The following is a 19,821-nucleotide window of genomic DNA, read 5'->3' as shown; positions in this document are numbered from 1 at the left end:
TTCCAGCAGGACTTGGCACCTGCCCACACTGCCAAAGGTACCAAAAGCTGGTTCAATGACCATAGTGTTACTGTGCTTGATTGGCCAGCAAACTCGCCTGACCTGAACCCCATAGAGAATCTGAGAGAATCTGAGGAAGATGAGAGACACCAGACCCAACAATGCAGATGAGCTGAAGGCCACTATCAGAGCAACCTGGGCTCTCATAACACCTGAGCAGTGCCACAGACTGATCGACTCCATGCCACGCCGCATTGCTGCAGTAATTCAGCCAAAAGGAGCCCCAACTAAGTATTGAGTGCTGTACATGCTCATACTTTTCATTTTCATACTTTTCAGTTGGCCAAGATTTCTAAAAATCCTTTCTTTGTATTGGTCTTAAGTAATATTCTAATATTTTGAGATACTGATATGAGCTGTAAGCTCTAATCATCAAAATTAAAATAAATAAACATTTGAAATATATCAGTCTGTGTGTAATGAATGAATATAATATACAAGTTTCACTTTTTGAATGGAATTAGTCAAATAAATCAACTTTTTGATGATATTCTGATTATATGACCAGCACCTGTATAGTATAGCATAGCAGTATTATATATTATAGTAATAAAACTTATAATATTTAAATATGTCTGATATATTTCTGTGTGTGTGTGTGTATACAGTATATATATATATATATACCTCTGTTTATCAATTTGCACTACCAATAGCTGCTCACATAAAATTCAAAGCATTAATGTTTGCCTACAAAACCAAAAAAAAAAAAACTAAACTAACACTAGCTTCTCTAATCTTTTTTTATTCTATCTATTTGTTTTCTTTTTATTTATTATACAATTAACAAAAGCAAAAAAGACCTCTAACACTAGCTTGCTCTATTCTTTTTCTATTTTATCAGTTTTCTTTTTATTTATTATATAATTTAAAAAAACAATTTGCTACGTGTACTGCGTTAAGCTAATTGAGACTTGTTATAGCACTTGCGTATCATTGCTCTTTTGTTGATTTTGATTGCTTCCATTGTCCTCATTTGTAAGTCGCTTTGGATAAAACTGTCTGCTAAATGACTAAATGTGTATATATATATATATATATATATATACATACAGCTGAAATATAATTGTTTTGCTGAAATAGACACCCCTAATTTAAATGTCTTTACTGACACTTTTGATCGATTTAATGCATTCTTCCTCAATAAAAGTTTTTAATTTCTTTAAAAAATAAAAATCTTACTGACCCCAAACTTTTGAACGGGAACATATAATCTTATGAAAGCTTTCTATTTCAGATAAATGCTGTTCTTTTGAACTTTCTATTCATCAAAGAATCCCGAAAATAAATAAATAAAACAATTGGAAGAAAGTGTTTTCCACCAGCAAACCAGTTTTGAATAACTTGTAAAATGATTTAGATTAAACCATTAGTCTGAAAAGCTGAACAGCTGCTGTCAACAAAAATAACTTCAATAATTCTTAATGGGATACTTCACCCAAAAATGAAAAATCTGTCATTAATTCCAAACCTGTTAGACCTTCATTTTCGGAACATATATTAAGATATTCTTGATGAAATCTGAGAGCTCTCAGACCCTGCAGCAACGCAAATGAAATGTTCCCAAGCCCAGAAACATAGTAAGGACATCATTAAAATAGTTCATGTGACATCAATGGTTCAACTGTAATTTTACGAAGCAACGAGAATATTTTTTGTGTGCAAAGAACACAAAAATAACTTTATTCAACAATTCTTCTCCTAAATCTTCCACCATTATCAAGAGAACACATAGACTGTTTTGCTGATGTCCTTGATACGTTTCTGGGTCTGAGAAAGACAAGATTATAATATTGAATTTAATTCAGTCAGTTTGGGGAAATGATTTTGCTTCAGTATTTCTTAATGCTTAATAGTTTATCTTTATTCAGTTGTAATTCTTAACTGTCAAGAACATTATGTGTTAAAAAGCAACAGTGGGGTCTATAGATATATGAAATAAGTAACCACAACTAGTGAACTGGCAAATTACAGACCCATTTCAAATCTTCCGTTTATGTCTAAAATTTTTGAAAAATTTGTGTCTGCTCAATTGTGCTCCTTCTTGCAAGAATTCTGTGAAGAATTTCAGTCAGGTTTCAGGCCCCATCACAGCACAGAAATTGCACTTGTTAAAATTACAAATGACTTGCTTCTTGCGTCAGACCAAGGCTGCATCTCATTGCTAGTTTTACTTGATCTTAGTGCTGCGTTCGACACTATGGATCAGGGATGGGCAACTTTGGTCCTGGAGGGTGGACAGTTTTGCTGATGTCCTTGCTACGTTTCTGGGTCTGGGAACATTTGCATTGCTGTCTGGTCAGAGAGCTCTCAGATTTCATCAAAAATATATTCATTTGTGTTCCAAAGATGAACAAAGGTCTTACAGGTTTGGGACAACATCAGGGTGAGTAATTAATGGCATGATTTTTCATTTTTGTGTGAACTATCCCTTTAAATCTTTAATCATTTCACTTTACTCATATTTTAGAAGCAGACACCAGACATTGTTTTGCAACAAACCCAGAAATGTGAATGAATCTCTTCAAGCTGTTCAAGTGTCAGCAGGTAATTTTTTCTTCTTCATTTGGAAACAGTGGATATACTCGTTCCAGCACGTGGAGTCATGTTTCCGACATTCCTAGAGACTTTCAGTGGCAGCGGAGACCAGGAGTAGAAGTAACATCTACAGATTTGTATAGTTCACAGACTACTACCTGCAACCTTTTCATAAGAAACATTTACGCATGCCAAAAAGTAATAGTGCCATTCATTATTCACAGTGAGAAAGACAAGATTATAATATTGAATTTAATTCAGTCAGTTTGGGGAAATGGTTTTGCTTCAGTATTTCTTAATGCTTAATAGTTTATCTTTATTCAGTTGTAATTCTTAACTGTCAAGAACATTATGTGTTAAAAAGCAACAGTGGGGTCTATAGATATATGAAATAAGTAACCACAACTAGTGAACTGGCAAATTACAGACCCATTTCAAATCTTCCGTTTATGTCTAAAATTTTTGAAAAATTTGTGTCTGCTCAATTGTGCTCCTTCTTGCAAGAATTCTGTGAAGAATTTCAGTCAGGTTTCAGGCCCTATCACAGCACAGAAATTGCACTTGTTAAAATTACAAATGACTTGCTTCTTGCGTCAGACCAAGGCTGCATCTCATTGCTAGTTTTACTTGATCTTAGTGCTGCGTTCGACACTATGGATCAGGGATGGGCAACTTCGGTCCTGGAGGGCCACTGTCCTGCAGAGTTGAGCTCCAACCCTAATCAAACTCACCCGAACCAGCTAATCAAGGTCTTCAAGATCACTAGAAAGCTACAGGCAGGTGTGTTTGATTAGGGTTGGAGCTAAATTCTGCAGGACAGTGGCACTCCAGGACCGAAGTTGCCCATCCCTGCTCTAGATCATGACATACTCATAGATCAATTACAAAGCTATATGGGTATTCAAGGGCAGGCTTTAAGATGGTTTAGATCCTACCTGTCAGATCGCTACCACTTTGTTTATTTAAACGGGGAGTCATCTCAATTATCACCAGTAAAGTATGGAGTACCACAAGGATCTGTCCTAGGTTCTCTGCTATTTTCGATATACATGTTGCCCCTTGGTAATATTATTAGAAGATACGGGGTTAGTTTCCATTGTTATGCTGATGATACTCAACTATATATCTCAACAAGACCAGATGAAACTTCTAAATTATCTAAGTTAACAGAGTGTATTAAAAATGTAAAAGATTGCATGACCAATAATTTTCTATTACTTCTATTCTATTACTAAGAGATATTACTTATTGGACCAAAAAACAGTACACAGAATCTCTTGGATTACAATTTGCAACTAAAGGGATGTACTGTTACTTCCTCTACAGTCAAAAATCTGGGTGTTATATTAGACAGCAATTTGTCTTTTGAAAATCATATTTCCAATGTTACAAAAACAGCATTCTTCCATCTTAGAAACATTGCCCAGCTACGAAACATGTTACCTGTTTCCGATGCAGAAAAGCTAGTTCATGCATTCATGACCTCTAGACTGGACTATTGTAATGCACTGTTAGGTGGTTGTCCTGCATCTTCAGTAAACAAGCTACAGATAGTCCAAAATGCAGCAGATAGAGTCCTTACAGGGTCAAGAAAATATGATCATATTACCCCAATTTTACAGTCTCCGCACTGGCTACCTATTAAGTTCCGTATCAGTTACAAAATATTATTACTTGCCTATAAGGCCCTAAATGGTTTAGTTGACTTAACTTAACAAAAATTGAGGAAACCCGTTGCCTTAAAATTATCAAGTAAATAATATTATTTAAAACATAAGTTAAGTGAATTGTCAAGTTCACTTAACTTTTTATTTTTGTAATTATTATTTACTTAATAATTTTAAGGCAACGGGTTTCCTCAATTTTTGTTAAGTTAAGTCAACTTATCACTTTTTACAGTGTAACTAGTCTTCTACCACGCTACAATCCAACCTGCTCCCTAAGGTCGCAAAACTCTGGACTTTTGGTAGTACCTAGGATAGTAAAGTCCACTAAAGGAGGTAGAGCTTTTTCACATTTGGCTCCCAAACTCTGGAATAGCCTTCCTGATAACGTTCGGGGTTCAGACACACTCTCTCTGTTTAAATCTAGATTAAAGACACATCTCTTTAGCCAAGCATTCACATAATGCATCTTACAATCTTGTACTGCAGTTATATCTGATCAAACGCACATTATTCTTCTTTAGCTTGGGATGAACAAATCAATTTTGCTTGGATGGAACAGCAGCAACGCCAATTATGTCTCTATTTGTTTCTCTGTTTCTGCTTTCAGTCTGGATCCAACCCTTAAATGATCTGAGATGACTAAACACCTGAGAATATTAAATATACATAAGTAAATATATTGTAGAAGCTTAATTTCCTGTAAAGCTGCTTTGCAACGATTTGTATCGTAAAAAGCACTATACAAATAAACTTGAATTTAATTGAATATGTCAATCTGTCTGCAAACCACTTTAATGCTTAAGTGCATATTTAAAAAGAAAAAAAAAAAGTCAAATTTTTATGTAACCACAGTGTCACAGTTGATCAACTTCACAGTCATGATTAAATGTATTTGTTCAGTATAGCGACAGGGTTAACATCTGTCATTCTTGTTAACTTTTAACCAGCAGTTTAGAGATGGAATTTTAGACAAAGGAAATCATATATCATGCCTTTTTTTCTGAAAATGTCTAGTGAAAAAGTTTAATCAGGCAGAAAGATAACTTTATTAAGAATATAGTGAATCACCAATATGACTTGTTCAAACAAATATAGCATGTTATAATTGCCTGAGAGCTCTGTTTATTTTCCCCCCTTGTTGTTTTTCAGTGAAATTTTAGAGGAGTAATAATATTATTGAATCTGTCCCAAAAAAGCCATTAGAGGTCATTTCTGGGTAAATTTAGAAAGGAGGTAATGGTCATTTGTGTTGCGCGTGTCCATTTCCCGCCCTAATCACCCCAGTCATCCCAGCTGCATGCTCCCGGCAATCCAATTAACCTAATTAATTAGCATTAGTACATGTGTGCAGAATCATACAGGCATTCTCTGTCGTCAGCTGGGGATCATGATCACATACCCAACACCGGACATCAGATAGAGATGGTTTCAACCATTTGCCATATGCTTCCTTTGGAGCTCTCAAACCACACAGATTGAGGTTTTGGAGGCATTTCAAGAGCCCCGGGGCCCATAATCCAGCCCTGCCCTGGACGGAAATGTCTGTTAGATCTTAACAGGCGCTTAATTAGGTCTGATGTTATGAAGAACCTGAAATTCTGCATCCCACTCAACATGGCTGGAACATGAGCCGTTAATGCACATGCTCCGACACGTTCAGTGTAGGCGATGTGATGCATTTCCCAATCCCGTTCCCATTCTTTTATTTTCCTTACTCACTACTATGACAAACATGGAGAAAAAAAAAAAAGAAAAAGTAATGAAAATGAGCCCAGATTTGCATTCACCTGTACAAAATAGAGGAAATAATGGTCTTATCACCAATAATTATGTTTGTTTTTTTTACCTAGATTCCTCAAATGTTCTTAAAAATATAGGTTTTCAATTGGAATCTATGGTTCCATGAAGAACCTTTAACTTCCATGGAAACGAAAGATTCGTTACACTTAAAAAGGTTTTTTAAAAAATTGGTTTTGGCAGAGATGCCATAAAATAACCATTTTTGAATTCCACAAAGAACTTTCAGTTCTCAGTTCCTAAAATAACTTTTTTTTGGTTTAAAGAACATTCTTTTAATCTAAAGAACCTTTTTCCACTACAAAGTGTTATTTGTGGAATAGAAAGATTCCATCGATTCCAAGATTCCATTTTAAAAACACCAAGTATTTTAAGAGTGTATAGTCGAAAAGGGTCCTTTAGAATTGTTAAATTGTTCTTCAGACTAAGAAAATGTTTTATTTTTCATTGAACTGTACACTGAAAGGTCCTTTGGAGAACCAAAAATGTTTTTTTTTTCTATGGCATTGCTGCGAAAACACCTTTATTTTAAGAGTATAACATATTATCAGCTATTATATTTCAAGATTAGTATCATTGCATTTTATTGAACTTGTTCACTTGAATCTGCATGTTTACAAAACCTCTTCCAGTTTAACTGAGCATTACTGGATCCATTAGGCAAAAATAAATTTGACGCTAAATGATGCAGCTTCTGTTGAATATTTGCTCTTATTCACTGGAAATGAAAGCAAAGCATTTTCATAAACAACAGAACCTCTTTCGGTCTTATGCCAAGTTTTAAGAGGTCTGTCTGAAGTTGCCAAGTTTTTATTTTCATACTTTTGGAGCAACATAATGTGTGTGAAAAGAATTTCTCAGTTTGTTTTGATTAAAAAATAATGTAAATATCAAGGTGGACTATTTAATCTACTTTTGATGTGCCTGCGCATGTGCCTGCTTTAACTTGTTCTTCACCATTACAAATGTGCAAAAATATGAGGAGTTTGCATGGATCACATAAAATCAGTTTGCAGCATGTCTTTTAATATTAGTCAGCTGCTGAACAGCTGGGAAACTTTGGTTAAACCTTTTTTGGTGTAAACAGCAGACAACTGCCTGCAGGCCAAAATCATGTACAAAAGAAAAACGTGTTGATTGACAGTTGTTTGTTGATATCAACGGAAGATTATGCTCAGCATATGCTATTCAAACACAGTGGTGTATGAGCCGTTATAACTGCGAGGTAATTTGAAATATTATGACACTGAACTATGTTTGTCCACCAACTTTCTGTGAGATAATAAATAGGCTACGCAATGTGTCTTAATGTGCCAAATTATAGACTATTTATAGAATGAATTTCTAGAATGAACTATTTATAGAATGAATACATGTATCTACAGAAATCTACACATACAATTTCCAAAGCAAAAACACTGAGAGAAAAAAAAACACTTACGAAAGTCTTTCAGCCAATCAGACGTAACGTTACGTGATTAATATTCATGAGACGTGGGCGGGTTACTGTATACAGGGTGTAGATGACCCGCAAGTGCAGAAAGAAGAAGAGAGCAATGCAGAGTAATTCGCCACTTCTGTTTTCTTCGTCTCTCTGAGGAGATTCACTTTTACTTCGCGGACAGAGTTGTTTGCTGGTGTTCAACAGGGGAAATACCGAAAGAGTGGATGCAAAGGTAAGTTTAGGAAGCAATTAAAATACTTTGTTTACGATAATAAAATCAAGTGGCATGAAATGATTATTTGCCACAGTTTGTTTATTATTGATCAGTTTGTTTATTATGGGCACGCATAGCGATGTTTAGCTACTTATGCATGTAGATACTAATGAATAATACTAATTCCTAATCCAGGTTTTGTTTGTTTGAAATATATTATGTTTTGCTGTCTGTCATGGTTTTACAAAATTAATAATAGCCTACAAAACGGCTCTAGTGCTACAAATAAATATATAACAGTGAAACATTAAAGAAACTTATATTAATTACAATAACAAATCATTCATAATTATAATGACTAACACCTGTTACCTTTCTGGATTGTATAGGCTATTCATAATTCAGATTTTGATGTTAAAATGAAAAATGAATTCAAAAACATGGTCTTGATCATTTTGTAAAATATAGATTTTATAAGACAAAACCTTTTATGTTCACATTTCACCTATGTGCTGTGAAATCATTCATTTATTAATTGATTTAGTAAATATTTGATTTATTGATTGATATACAGTTTCAGATCCACACTGTCACATTAATTTATTTTGTACAGTGATGTTAGTACAGTGTTAGTGTTGTAAATCACGTCTCTGTGTCTGAAAAGTATCATTCTGTCCTGATTGATATTAACTCCTGTATAAACAGCTGTGTGGAAGTATGATCCCACAGAATTGCTGGATTCCAATGTAAGTCATTGTTTGCAGTGCAGATTCCAGTAGGTTAGTGATGCTCTAATAGCTTCTGTGCTCTATGTTTCTTTTATGTGCATGTAGATGTGTTATTAGGGGAAATGACATCATAGTGTGGGAAGAAATGTGTGTAGAAAAGAAAGCATTCCAAGAGGTTGTTAATCCAGGCCAGAATCTACAATAGCCTTCTTTTTTTATTCTTTGACCTTCTTAAGTTCATCGCGATGACAGCCAGTGGCACCAAGGGGCGGTTTGTACCCTCAACTGAGAGAAAACACAAGCCAAACACTAGGAAAAGATAAAAGAGAACAATGTCCCACTCAGAAACATGACTTTCCTCACCAAAATGGCAAATTTCCTACTGCTGTTGGTTTGTTGTAATAATTGTGCTGTAGAGAAATGTCACCACTTGATGTTGCTTGGAAGCAAACCCATGCTCTACTGTGCTATTTTTGCACCTGACTAGTATGATAAATGCTTGCAAGGTAAATGACCCTCTTACTAGTATCTGCTTCCATTTTCATGCCCAAAAACTGACACTATGTCACTCGTTTATACTTTATAACCAGGGTTCATTTGCCTTGGGTGTTGTCACAATGCAAGTATTCGTATTCAATTAAAATGAGCATGCCAAATATGACTTCAAGACCTGACAGGATTTTTTTTAAATTGTTTTATTTTTCAGTTGCAACAGTGTTTTGTTTGCTTCGCATATAAAATATGCCAAATTTCCCAGAAAAAGGTGTGGAAGAGGGTGTTTGGAAAAGGGCAAATGCCATGAACGTGAACCCAGTTAACATTGACGGTTGCATTTTCATTAGATACTGGTAAGTTGATAATGCTCTCTTTCTATAATTCTATCAATCCAATCTGTCTGAAATTTGCGTAAGAGCTCGTCATGTGGAGCAACTGTTAAATTAAGACTCTTGCGGTTTCAGGTTGCTGCTCTCTCAAACGTTCTGTTACCTCCCCTGCAGATAATTGCATAAGTGTCACAAGAAATATATTTAGTCACACAAAAACTAACCTCCATATAGAACACTCTTGACTCAAACAAGTCCTGATTGGGGTTTCTTGAGTTCTAGTCAGCAGACAGCTGACAGATATCTCTGTTTGCTTAAATCAACAGCCATAACCACCACTCCCTCTCCGTTCCACTCCATGAAGTTCCACCGTCTCTGTCAATATTGTTACATTAATACAGTCAAGATGCAGGTCACATTCTACCATAAATATGACAAACTCCAGCTGCAGACTATTTTTGACCGTGACTCTGACTTCATGCAAGAACTCAAATAACCCTGGGGCAGAGAAGAAGCATGATGCTTTTCTAGACAACATTTATATAGACTTTTATTTTTGACTTACCAGTATCTAATGAAAATGCAACCATCAATGTTGGGTTGGAGATTTGTGATAATCTACAATCTTTAAATCTACAGTTTTTGCCTGGTGGACAACAAAATTATACAGACTCGGTGATAGGCTAAGCAACTACCTAGCAACTGCATCCCAGCATCGTAGCCACCACCGACAACACCATAGCAATTTCATAGCAACTTTCTGACAATGCCCACAACACTCTGGCAACCACATAGCAACACCTTGGCAACCACTCACACCACTCTAGAAACTGCATAGCAACACTCTGACAACACCCACAACATCCTGGCAACTGCATAGTGACACCTTAGCAACGACTTAGAACAATCTGGCAGCTCCATATTAACGCCCTGGCAACAACCTATAACACTTCAGAAACTGCATAGTGATGCCCTGGCAACCAATCTCACCATTCTAGAAATGGCACGTCAACACTATGGCAACACCTTCAACATCATGGCAGCAGCATAAAAACCACCTAGCAACCACCCAGAACACTCTGGCAGCTGCATAGCAACATCCTGGCAACCACCCACAACACTGTAGGAACTGCATAGCAACACTCTGGCAACAATTACAATGCCACAGTAACACCATAGCAACCACTGAGAACACTGTGGCAACTGCAAAGCAACACCCTGACAACCAATCACAATGCCAGAATAACACCATAACAACCACAACTGCATAGCAATGCACTGGCAACCACCCACAACACTCTAGAAATGGCATATCAACACTATGGCAACACCTTCAACATCATGGCAACAGCATAGCCACAACCAAGCAACCACCTAGAACACTCTTGCAACTCCACAGCAACACCCTAGCAACCACCTACAATGCCCTAGAAATGGCATATCAACACTAAGGCAAAATCTTCAACAGCATAGCCACACCCTAGCAACCACATATAACACTCTGGCAACAGCCAGAATATCCCAGCAACTGCATAGCGACACTCTAGCAACCACCTACAACAGCATTTCCCAAATAAGGAGGTCGGCTTGTCTTTGTGGTAATACTTGGAGAAGTCAATTCCATCAAATTCAATTAATCAAGATATAATAAAAATATAATATACTATAATAGAAATAGAAATTATATATACAAATATTAATATGAATATAAAACATAAATATATAAATAAAAACAAAACTAAATTGAACATAAACATGTCAGAAAACCAAACTGACATTACTCTCTTCCAGAACTCAGTGTTTTAGCTCAGTCCCACCTAAGGCTGGTCAGATGTGTGTTCCTGAACCTGTCTAGACAAGTCCAGCCTTCTACTTTCACTCCAGCCGTCTCTGGGATAAATGATGAAGAGCTGATGAGCTGGGCTGGGCTGGGCTGGGCTGGGCTAGACTAATGATAAGGAATCAGCAGAATCAGGCACTTCAGCAACAGTAACTGAAGACAGACTGTGTGTGCAATCAGGCGACTGCAAAAACTGCTGGATTAACAGCATCTGCTAAATACGCACAGGTGTTAGTAGTGGGCAGACACACACACACAGGCTCAGACAAAGAGACGTTCTTGTGAAACGGAATGTCTCATGTCTGTTGTTGCACAACACCACTTGATAATGACGTCAGACGCTGTGATGAAAGACAAGAACTTTAGGGGGAAAAGTCTTTAGTTCATATACTGCAACAAAGCTTTCACTAATCATAGTGTAGATAAGCTCATAAAGATGAGATATTATGCAATAAACATACATTTACTGATCGCATTACCTGCAGTAATGTGTGTTGGTGGCATATCCCGGAAATTAGGCTTTTACTAAAGCCTCTTTTTTAGAATGGGCACGAATTGGGAATCGATCCAGACAGCAGGGTTTTGTAAAAGCTTCTGTTCTGTGTACATAGACCTACAATTAAAAAATGATGAAATATAAGGACATGCGCTGCGTGAACTGAACAACTATAGAATTAATCTACCAAGGATTCAGATTAATATTGTAATTTTATGCTGTTCCTATATATATATATATATATATATATAGGAATTGGACATAAAAGCAAAGAACGCATGAATGGAGACTTTGAGGAGTCTTTGTGGCCATCCTTTATCACCGTTCTCGTGAATGTTTTGCCTTCTTTTATAGTAAGAATGGGGCACTTCATTTAAATATGAATCAACTCATTCAAACTGGGAACTGAAAGGAGTAAAAGAGGAATGCAAACTCTTTCTTTTCCTGTGTCTTTAGCAAGCGTGTGTCACATGATTTGTGCCACTTTACTATCTATCAAAAGTGCAATGAAATCTTTTGCAATTTTTTTCTAACAGTGTGACTAAGAAATTGCTTTATGAATGGTTCAAGAATGCTACATTTAGCTTTATTTAGTGTACAGTATCTTTTTATTTAAAGTAAACACAGGTTTTTGTCCCTGAAAAGTAGATTATCAGGAATAAAATGCTATCAGGATTGCAATTCCATTTGCTTCGACTAGTGGCACAGAAATTGCACACTTTGCATTTAGATGATCTAGTCAGCGGGTGTAAATAATGGCTCATTTAAGCCATTTCTGTTAATACGTTTGTTAAGTAGATGTTATTTTACATTTTAAGGCTTTTTGAGTATTATAACCTCAAGTCCAGAGCATCAAATCAGCAATCAAATGCCTCTTTCCACTTTCCGTATTTGTTTACTAAGGATTCATAATTTTAAACCCTGAGTCTATATGATGTCCTCCACATCCCGTCATATGTTCTCACATCGTTACACAATAAATACACTCCACTGCTGGTCGAGTGACGCTTTCCTGCCTTGCATTTTATTAGTGACACCAAATATAAATATAATTCTGATATTCTCATGTGAAATTACATCTAGGCAAATCACATGAGAAAATGTCTGTAAATCCAGTCATGTTTATATATTAACCATCTGACTTGTGTCTTAACATTCAGTGTTATCCAACACCAGAGAATATAGAGTAAAATAAAGCAGTGAGTGCTTTCACTCGGCGGTAGGATTAATAAAGTTGCCCAGTGGCTCCTGAGAGTCTGGCAAACACAGTTAGTTCGCTCACTGTCTGCATGAATCCTGCAGCATTATTGAATGTTTTTACTCTAATTGGGTTTGAACGAGCTATATTTTCTCTCTAATTTGGTTTTTACTTATGTTTGGACTGTATAAATGTGTTTTGCATGCACACACTGAATGGATGTGCAGTTTGCAACATTTAGGGATCTATTTGTTTAGTTCTGTTGGAAAGAAAAATCACTATTGAGATCTTTTTAATGTCAGTGCTTAATGTCAGAGAGATTTGTTTAAGTCACCTGATTTTCTCCGGAGAAAGACTCCAATAAGTTCTCCTATGATTTCTATGAAGAATCTGAATAATGCCTGTCAGAGATTTTCGATATTAGCTTCATTTGTGTCCATTTTAATTACTTACAACTGAAATTTTAGGCGAAACATACTGAGACAAAAATGATACTCGGTGAGAACTCAGGTTGTCTCCAGAGCTGTGAAAAAGCATCCATTTGGCAATATTTTCTTCTGGATTATGCTAAATAAAATATGTTTTGGCCCTTTTTTGAACGATGGGGAGGGATCACAGTATAAATTTACTGATTTAGATGTAATATAATATAATATATACTGGCTAATGTACAGTTAAATTTGATTTTGTGATCATGACTGGCTGACTGTGCATTTTCTCGCTTATCACACATTCTCACCAAAGAAATAAATATTTACATTTACATTTAGTCATTTAGCAGACGTTTTTATCCAGATTTTTATCCATGACTTACAAATGAGGACAATTGAAGCAATCAAAATTAACAAAAGACTTAAATATGTGAAGATGAAATATTGATTGAAGTATAAATTAATTATTTAATAATTTTATTAGCATTTTTTTTAAAGAAAATAGTTGATTACAATGTACAAAACAGCCTAGCAAAGAGAAACACTGCAACAATAGTACAGAAGTGTTATTTTCATTTTATTTATATACTATTGTAGCATTTATTAATATTATGAATTAGCTTTTATTTAAAATTTTGTTGTAGTTGTCATTGTAAGTTTTAATAATTTGATTTATTTGATTTATAATTTTATTGCTTTTAAACTTAAAAATAGAATATATTTATAAACATTTTTATTGCTTTTAAACTTAGTTAAGGCAATATTTCTAACTTTCTGGAAGTTTTTCATCTAATTTATATATACAGTGTATATATATATATACATACATATAATTTTACATGGCAATGATATTTTACTATCATTTAGGTACTAATATAGTTTTTATTAATATTTTTCATTTTAGTTAAAGTTTTAGTTAATTTTAGTTTTTTTTAAATGTCTGTAAAGTTTTAGCGATTTTTATTTCAGTTTTAGTTTGTTGTTTTAATATATCAAGTCATATCAATAAGAAACTGAACGTTTGTTTTATTTTATTTTAGTTAACATTCATTTTGTATCAATCAAGTAATGATTTTTTTAAAATGTTTTTAGTTTTTAGTTAACTATAATAATCCTGGTGCATGGACAAGCACCATAAATAATGCTAACAAGTGAAATAATCAGAGTACAAGATTATCTATGCATCTGTTCATGTACGACTACACTGATGCATAAACGTTTCTGTTTTCCAGAATGTGAGGCATTATCTGTTAAGATGGCGTCTTTTAACCATTCCACCTCCATTCTGCCTTCCTGCACCTACAAGGAGGACTTCAAGCGCTTCCTCCTCCCATCCGTCTACAGCCTGGTCTTCATCTTCGGACTGCCACTCAACTTCATCATCATCCTGCGGATCTGGGGCTCCCGGCGCACTCTGACACGGACCAAAATCTACATGCTGAATCTAGCGGTGGCAGACTTCCTGTACGTCTGTTCCCTTCCGCTTCTCATATACAACTACGCCAGCAAAGACTACTGGCCCTTCGGCGACTTCACCTGCCGCTTGGTTCGCTTCCAGTTCTACAGCAACCTGCACGGAAGCATCTTCTTCCTCACCTGCATCAGCTTCCAGCGCTACATGGGCATCTGCCATCCGCTGACGGTGTGGCCCAGACAAGGCGGACGCAGGCTGGCGTGGTTGGTCTGCGCTGGCGTTTGGGTGGCCGTCGCCGTTCTCTGCGCTCCAACGTTCGAGTTCGCCGCTACCGGCATCCAACGCAACCGCACAGTGTGCTACGACCTCAGCGTTCCAGAGCGCTCCACAGCGTACTTCCCGTACGGCATCACTTTGACCTGTCTGGGCTTCGTCGTGCCCTTTCTAGTGATCGTGGTGCTGTACTGCAAAATGGCACGGCTTCTCTGGCAGGCCGGTGAAGCCCGAGAAGCTGTGGCCATAGAGAGGAAGAACAAAGCCGTGAGGATGATCATCATTGTGATGCTGGTGTTTGCCATCAGCTTCTTGCCGTTCCACGTGACAAAGACGCTCTACCTGCTGGTGAGGACCTTTCCCACGGCCCCCTGCGAACTGAGGAACCTGCTGTCTGTGGTCTACAAAAGCACCAGACCCTTCGCCAGCATGAACAGCGTTCTGGACCCCATTCTGTTCTACTTCACCCAGCCGCAGTACAGACGCAGCACCAGGAGTCTGCTGCTCAAGATCACCTCGCTCAAAGACAAGGTTGACAAAATCTGACTGAATCGAAAATTACTGTGTCTTAAAGCAAGACACTACAGTCATAGCCATTGTTTTTCATCTATTGGACATATTTGAGTTTTTTTTTAGGCTGAAGTTTACAAATTAGTACTGTTTGAAAGGGTGCCACCCTTGTGGCAGTTTTGTACCTATAGTTTATTTCTGAGTGTAGTGGAAAAAACATCCAAAATAGACATTTAAAGGTGCAGTACGCAGTTTCTGAGAAACGCTGTTGATATTTGAAATCGCCAAAAGAAAACAGACACGCCCCTAACCAAAAGAATCACACCCCTGTTTTGATAGCTCCGCCCCCAATTAATTAACATGCTTTGCAACACTGGCACCTCCCCCATCATTAGTGGACACGCCCCTTGCTGCTGATTGGCTACAAGTGTGTTCTGGTGTTCTGTCCGATCCACTTTCAACAGCCTTTCTCAGAAATCGCTTACTGCAAATTCAAGAGTTTATTTTGACACTATCCGAGTCTATAGATTTCAATTACAGTACATATCTCTAAAAGCTCATTTCTCAAAATGATTTTTGTATTTTTCATACACTAATCCAAAAATCTCCACTTCAGCAGCACGGTTTTTAGAAGGGTTTGTTCAAAGGTTATTATAGTTAGCTACAACTGAAACCGCTAAAAAAAACAAGAACATTTTTAATACTTGAAATAAAACAAACAATAACTGAAATGAAGTAAATTAAATTTAATTTAATTAAAAATGTGAATTTTTATTTCAGCAGGTTGTCAAGGCAACATTTCTCATTTTTGTTTAATTAGTGTGAAGTATTAAAATATCTAAAACTAAATAATATGTTAAAAAAATAATTAAAACTTTATAGACATTTTAAAAATACCAATAAAAAGACAACAAAATTGCTAAAACTGTTACTACAATAAAGTGAAGATATGATATTTTATTTTCTGAAAACATGACAGTATTTTGTTTTTGGTGGAGGGATAAAAAGAAATTTCCAAAATCCCCTTCCTAAAAACCTTTTACTCTATGCCAACAAAATGAATTTTTAAAGAAATTTTAAGAATTAAAAAAAACAAAAAAACATTAAGAATTTTAAGCCTGACCTTATCCAGTGTTCAGATTTCTGCTTTGGGAATATATTTCAAATTAGTGCATTTTTAATTAGATAATGCTTCATATGCGTATCATAACATATAATACAACATGTCTTGATGTAACTGTGATTAGTTAACTAGAAAAGTATGGTGATATCTGTTAGTTTAACCCCGTTAACCTGTGGTGTCTTGCGTTAAGATACACTTAGTAGGCTGTGTGGATGTTGAAACCAAAAAAAGTCAATATTTAAATATAAAACGTCCAATGCATCAAGTATACCTGTACTGTGAAGGTTGAAGGAAGTCATTCTAATAGACTGATTCAGTGTTACAAAAAATCAATTATGATGATTGGAACTATCATACATTTGCTTTGAGAGAACAGCCCACAGTAGAGCTGTGTGTCTCGCATCTGAGGGTCCGAACCCTGTGAATGGCAGCTGAACGAGTGCACTAGTTTGGCTGAGTGTCAAGATCAGCTGATCTCTCCTAACCGGGAAAAAGGTGGTGCACTTATGAACATTTTATGAGGGCAATAGGATGTAAATGTTTATATAAGAATTACAGAGCTGAGAAAACAGAAATGTCTTGCCAGTTTCATATTTTTGATCCAAGTGGATTTTGGGTGCAAATTTAAAAAAAAGAATTGTTAACTTTTGATAATTAAGTTGCATAGGTTTTGCAGATATAAAAACATGTTTGTTTAAAAACACTAGGAAAAGAAATCGCACATTCATTATTAAAATTATTTTGATAAAAAAAAACAAAAAAAAAACTATACCATATCTAGATTAAGATATATAGTATATACTGTATATAGTGTGGGGTCAGTACGATATTTTTAAAGAAATCAATACTTGTTTAGCATGGATGCTTTAAATTCATCAAAAGTGACAGTAAAGATGTTTGTAATTTTATAAAATCAAATATGAATTTCAAATATATGCTGTTGTTTTGAACATTGGATTCATCAAAGAATCCTGAAAAAAATTTATCGGTTTCCACAAATATATGGAAGCAACACAACATTTTCAACATTGATAATAATCAGAAATGTTTCTTGAGAAATGTTTTAAAATTCAGCCTTGTATCACAGGAATAAATTACATTTTTAAATATATTCAAATAGAAAACAGTTATTTGAAATTGTAATATTTTTTCACAATATTACTGTTTTTGCTATTTTGAGCGAATAAATGCAGCCTTGGTGAGCGGAAGAGACTTCTTTTTAAAAAAAAACAGCTTAGCAACCCCAAACGTTTGAACGGTAATGTATATGCGTGATATTTAGGATAAATTGGTGCATTGAGACAGACAGTGATGTGTGGAATTATGGATGAGAGAGAGATGAATGAAAGCATTTGGAACGGAAAGAATAACACCATCTGTTTAACATACGGCATCTGCTGCACATTATCTGAAGGTCATTATCAGATGTTTGATGGTTTAATAACACTTTGTACAGCTCAACATGCTTATGATGTAACATCTTGTCCTACAAGAGAGGGATCTTGTGTTAACAACACAGAGCTCACGTACAAAGACATATTTGTACTGCCTGTGCTGACATTGTGTTTTCTTGAAGCAGTTTAATCGCAGCTGTAGATATCATATGGGTTATACGCTTTTATTTGAAGTTTCATCATGACCAAAAACTACAAACAGAAATGGCTGGAAGGCTGGGTTGACAGTATGGTAAAACAAATTATGTTGCATTGTTGTGAGTGTGAATGTGTTTTAGTCATTTGGCCAGTATTATCTTTGTGAGTTTTTAAATATGAATGAATTTTGCCTTATTATATCTGATTGGAGAAGAGCCTTTTTCTTCAATCTGCATGAACATGAAGCACTCTAAGTTCGGAGTGAAATATAACTACTATATACTGCACTGAAAATTCTGTATGCTACACCTTGTTTTTAATTTAAATTGTGAAACTGTATGCATTATGCAGTGATAATCACGTCAAACAGATACATTGTTATTATGCAACCTTTAAACTAATTCAGCAAGTGTCATTCAGTTATCATTAAATAAACTCTTTCTTTTTTTTTAAATGCTATTTTGCATTTTGAAATCCAGTTTTGTGCCTGTCTAATTAAATAATGGCTTTATTTTGGCAAATATAGTAGATCATTTAGGTATTCCATACCTACAAACAATCTTTATACAGTATAGAAATGGTTGTAGTACTGTGCTATTTTAAACATACTGTACATACTGCTAACTTATAATGTTAACTTGTGAGCAACTTTAACCAAGCAAACATTACTGTGGTTGACTCTGTGAACTGCCAGTAGGTGGCGCACTTGACCAATAAGATTTGTAGTTAAAGCAGACGTGATTTTTGCACATTAAACTGACCATTTGCCTCCTGCTTCAGCACTAATGGTTAAACATTATTCGAGCATTTACAAAAAGAGAGTTTCAAATAGTTAAATAGTATATGACATGCAACTTGTGGGCAAAATTCATCATTGTATACTTATACAATTTACTAGCAAAGTCATTTCATCTGTGTCTGTTGTAGTATGTGCATACAAGATCTTTTTTTTCAAATAAGAATACTAGCTATTGAATGCTTTGCACTGTGCAAAGAAATTTTTTGTCAGTGAATGTTTGCTTTTGTTTATACATAATCAAGTAATCTGTAGATTCTGTACACTGTAAAAAGTGATAAGTTTACTTAACTTAAAAAAATTGAGGAAACCCGTTGCCTTAAAATTAATAAGTAAATAATATATTTTTTTTAAAGTTAAGCGAACTTGACAATTCACTTAACTTATTTTTTTAATTATCATTTACTTATAAATTTTAAGGCAACGGGTTTCCTAAAAATTTTTAAGTTAAGTCAACTTATCACTTTTTACAGTGTAGTTCAGAATCAAAATCAGAATTAGCTTTATTTGCCAGGTGTGCGCAAACACACGAGGAATTTGTTGTGTGTGTGTTTTTTTAAGGTGCTCCTGGTACATACATACATACATAAACAAGTATAATATTAAATGAAGCTATTCAAATCTATATCCTCAATGAGGTCTTTGTGAATGTTTTTTGTTTTGCTTTTAAATGTGAAATGTTGATTTGTCTATAGTTGAATTGTGTTCTTATCCTGGTTTGTTGTTGGTCCAATAAAGACAAATCAATAAACTTAATTTCCTGCAGTGTTTCTTATATTACTGTAGCTAATATTCAGGTTCAAGAAAGACCTACAGTGTAGGTCACTACACTCAAAAAGTACATTTGAACGTATAAATGTCATTGCTTTACATAAA

At 35.4% G+C, this 19,821-nt stretch overlaps 1 protein-coding gene across 1 annotated transcript; it reads left to right on the top strand.

Moving 5' to 3' along the window:
• The first annotated feature begins 7,589 nt into the window (after positions 1–7,589).
• Positions 7,590–19,690, top strand: LOC131523873 (P2Y purinoceptor 3). The gene is made up of 2 exons (XM_058750480.1): positions 7,590–7,738; positions 14,470–19,690. The coding sequence occupies exon 2, from the start codon at positions 14,493–14,495 to the stop codon at positions 15,468–15,470; it is 978 nt and encodes a 325-aa protein (XP_058606463.1). The 5' UTR covers positions 7,590–7,738; positions 14,470–14,492; the 3' UTR covers positions 15,471–19,690.
• The last annotated feature ends 131 nt before the right edge of the window (positions 19,691–19,821 follow it).

This window comes from Onychostoma macrolepis, chromosome 18, assembly GCF_012432095.1.
Source record: "Onychostoma macrolepis isolate SWU-2019 chromosome 18, ASM1243209v1, whole genome shotgun sequence".
Lineage (NCBI taxonomy): Eukaryota > Metazoa > Chordata > Actinopteri > Cypriniformes > Cyprinidae > Onychostoma > Onychostoma macrolepis.
Note: the sequence above shows the minus strand (reverse complement) of the source record. Positions and strands in the feature narration are given on the sequence as shown.